We start from the raw sequence: 4451 nt of genomic DNA on the forward strand, positions 1-4451 counted from the left end.
TAAATATTTCTGTTAAATATTTCTTGTTTGAATTATAATATCTTATTTCTATAATATTTACTACAAGATTTACAATAAATATTTCAAATAAGCCTTATAAATATTGTATGCTGTCTGGGAGCAAACTGAATCAAAGGATAGTATATTTGATTACCGTTATTTAATTCCTTAATCTATAATATTTTTATAAATCAAACTTAATTTCTTAGTATCAACTTTTGTGTGTGTGTGTGTGTATATATATATAATATAAATTTTAATTTTTCATCATTATTATGATGTAATTAAAAGTTGCTTTAAAAGATGTTATGTATACGTATTTATGTATGTAAAAAATGTTTTGAATTTAATTTATTTAATAATTACAAACTACAATTAAATATATTTTGTGGTATACATATAACTTATATTATATAAAAGCATTTTGGAATCACAATACGAAATGTAACTTTCCTTCACTAAGCAATGTAAATCTATATTCACATGCAATATATACGCGTGTTTATGTATATAAATGCGTACTTATGAAAAAATAAGAAAAATACAAAAATACAAATAAATTAATTATATTTTACAGGTGGCAATGCTATGCAATGTTATCAGTGTAACAGCCGCAATAATAGCCAATGTGCCGATCTTGTTCCTCCAGATTCCATGAAAATAGATTGCTCGGATCTTAAAGATGGTGCAAAGTACACAATGTGCCGAAAAATTACACAAGTCATCGAGTTTAGTGTCAATGGCTGTATGTGTTAATAATTACATTGATATTATTAAAAATTAACTATTTATTTATCTATATTATTATGTTGAATATCAAATTTAATTGCTTATCTATTCAATAACGCCGGAGTGAATTAAATTTTCACTATCATATCCACGTGTTGACGAAATATTATGTGATGCAATTATATTATAAGCATGATGAATTATGTAAAATCGTCATGTTTAGTTTGTTTAATGTCTTGGATTATTACTTATTATATTATATTTACAGAATTACTAATGTCATTTTTTATGAGTTTAATTTTTGAGCTTTTTTTAAATTCAGTAATGCCGCTGGCTGACAATTAGTCATTGCGACTAGCACAGCACTTAACGTGTTAACATTACACTAAGATGGTCATTTTGACCGATTCGCAATTTTTCGCCTATCATTTGTACAGTTCTTGATTTAGCGCAATTTCATTCCGTGACTTTTCAATTTCATTCCGTGACTGAATATGTAATATGTATTGTATGATGCCATACCGTTGGCTCAATCATTAACGTGTGATCGAGAATTTCATGTTCTACCTAGAACTACCAGAGTGGTCAATTTGACCGGATGCGTTAAATCAATAATATAATACCAATATAAGTTTCACATGATAGATATTTAAAAAAGGTATTTTTTACGGTTTAATTTAATTTTTTTAATTTAAAAATATATTGTATGATAATGAACGTACATATACATTAAAAATAAATTTTCTCCTTCCTTCGTGGACAACCAAAAAATTAAAACTACATGTAAAATAGAGTGATACAGAAGGAATTAAAAAATAGAGAAATATTTTATGGTCAGACGAAACCAAAATAAATTTGATGGAGAGTTTTATGTGAGAAGACCACCAAATCAGGATTTTTATCTAAATATATACTAGAAAATATACTAAAAAAACCATAAAATATTTTTCCATTTTTTAAGCACTTTCTGGACCACTCCATTATTGATCTTTTGCAAATTGTAATCTGCACCTTACATTCTTTAAATATGGAACTTTTTTGGCAGCTCTATCATTTAAATTATATTCTTAAAGTCTTTGTCGAACTGTGCACTTATAGAAAGATTGAGTTCATTTTCAATTTCATTTGGTGACTTGAATGAATCAATCTTAGAAATGTACAATTTTACATATAGTCGATTAATTCGACATATAGTTTTTCGCTTGGAATCTCTAATTTCTTTATCATTTTTAAGTTTTAATGCATTTTCTATCAATTTCTTGGATCAATAATTTTAGTAACTTCCCTTTCTTCCCTCATTACGTAAAATTAAAATTTTTTTTTCATTAGTTTTATAATAAGTACTTCGACCCATTTACTTTAATTTTAGATAATTGATTAAATTTTGTTATAATTTCACTAGATCTAATCTATAAAATTATAATAATACGTAACAGACTGTTTTATATTAATTAACTTACATCAATTATTTGGCTTTATTATTTTATACTATAGTGTAGAGTACTTCAAAATTTTCCAATATAATATATACTTTTTCAGCAACGGTTTGCTATAATTTTTAGTGATAGTGATATGAGTTACTGTACAATAAATGGGGCTATAACAAATAAAAATAAATGAGTAAAATAAGCAATTTATTTATTTTAAAGTGGCTCTATTGAAAGTAACTCTATTTTTATGATCATTGAAATCGATTTTGTCTAATTAAATAATTTTCATAGAATATATTCTTTGCATTAGCGGTCAAAATGACGCTCTGGTAGTCATAAAAGATAAAAAAGTTTGATAGTTCTCTCTCTCTCTCTAGTATAATTATATGATGATTTACTTTTTATACATATATGTAAAGAATCCGAAAAACATATAGTTGTACAAAAAATATAATATATATAGTTGTATGAAAGATACAACATTATTAAATTATACATTTGCGTAAAATGCAATGTTTATAATGCTATAAAAACGATTCAATTATCATATAGAAATAATATTTAGCATAAAACAAATTAATATTTATATAATGAGATAAAAAAGGTGAATATTTTTTTACACAGTACCACCAGATATGCGAGTTATTCGAGGATGCGGATGGGATGAATCAAATTATAAAGGCAAATGTTATCAACGCAGTGGCTTTGGTGGTAGACAAGAAGTTTGTTCCTGTTTAACTGACTATTGCAATTCGGCAATGCCTGGATCCGGAATTTGGTCTCAACGTCTTATTTTTTCATGCATCCTGATCAATCTATTGCTAATGTTTTCGTGGAATTAGATATTTTTAGAAAATATTCGAATTCGTTGGATTTAATTATATAATGAAGATTAGAAAAAAAGGTTATTAGGAATAATACTAATAATAGTAAGATTAATATCAGCTTTTTATCAATGTAAAATTGAATAGCAGATAATTAAAGTAATAAAATTATTATCAATGTATTATATTAAAGCGCAAGAAAAAAATCGAAAAAACAATTTTATATTATACAGATAATTAAGAAAAACGGCCATATTTAGCACATGAGCACGTAGTTATAAGTATATGCGCAAAAACAAAGCAAATTCTATCTAGTTAATTCTTGGACTTCTTGATCTCAGTAATTATGCTGAATTGATCAAGCTTTTAGCTTACTCGATAGTTTGGATTTGAATTATATTTAAAAAATGTTTTTTTTTCTATACATGTCGTATATGAATGACGATCATACGAAGATCTGAACTGATAAATTTTTAATTAAGAAATGTCATCTTTATCGTCCTTAAAAAATATTATTTCAGTCTTTGACGTAATATTCACAATGCTTCTTTTAAACATAAGACGGTGTTGATATGTTTGCAGTTCATAGTTTGAATTATACATAAATTTATATGAAAATAGAATATAATAATAAATAAAAAGGAAGATGTAATTAATATAAAAAATTATAACAAATAAATATGTTGCGATTATCTTGATGAAACACAATATCTCTTGGTCAAATAGCTTTAATAGAAATTACGTTAACTATATTTTATAATAAAACAGACTTTTTTACATCGAGATGAAAATATTTTAGTAATTCATAATAAAAGTGAAATTCATTTCAAATAATTATAGATTTGTTCGTGTTGTTTGTACTTTTTACATTCATCATTTTCTTTTTCTCTCTTTTCAACGCAATATATGTATCTATCTCATTTTAAGTTCAAAAATTTTTAAGATTTTTGAGAAACAACGCGAACATATCTTATAACTTTTAATCCTAGTGATATTTTAGAATATGAAATTTATTATTATGAAAAGCAATTTTAAAGCGAGAAAAAATGGGTGTATTGAGCAAATCGTAACAGTTGCAGATTGAAACTGTTTTATGATCATCTGCTGAGATAGGACTATTCCTCTAGATCTAAAAGTATAATCCAATAAGTGCGAAGAAAAAATTCGTTGGCAACTTCCAACAGTTGCAAAATAAACATTCTGCTGAATGCAGCAGAAAGAACCTACGAAAGAATAAATTAACAATTCACCTTTAGTACAGTCTATTCGAGGAATATCACAATAATTATAATAACATTGCATAGATATAATGATATACTTGTAATATTCCTTGGACGAGATATGCTATGTGCTACCTTTAAAAAAAAAAATAAAAAAGGCGTCAAAGATACGCACTGATTAAAATTATAACTTTATAAATTATACATATTTTAATTCATTCAAATATATTTCCATTCAAAGATATAAT

At 25.5% G+C, this 4451-nt stretch overlaps 1 protein-coding gene across 1 annotated transcript in view; it reads left to right on the plus strand.

Annotated features, from left to right (window-relative positions):
- Positions 1 to 3001, plus strand: part of LOC108688113 — a 5178-nt gene extending 2177 nt beyond the window's left edge. The window contains exons 2-3 of the mRNA XM_018194219.1: positions 578 to 745; positions 2784 to 3001. Of these exons, the coding sequence (XP_018049708.1) occupies positions 578 to 745; positions 2784 to 3001 (386 nt within the window). The remainder of the gene's footprint in view (positions 1 to 577; positions 746 to 2783) is intronic.
- Positions 3002 to 4451: the final 1450 nt, after the last annotated feature.

This window comes from Atta colombica, unplaced genomic scaffold (assembly GCF_001594045.1).
Source record: "Atta colombica isolate Treedump-2 unplaced genomic scaffold, Acol1.0 scaffold225, whole genome shotgun sequence".
NCBI lineage: Eukaryota > Metazoa > Arthropoda > Insecta > Hymenoptera > Formicidae > Atta > Atta colombica.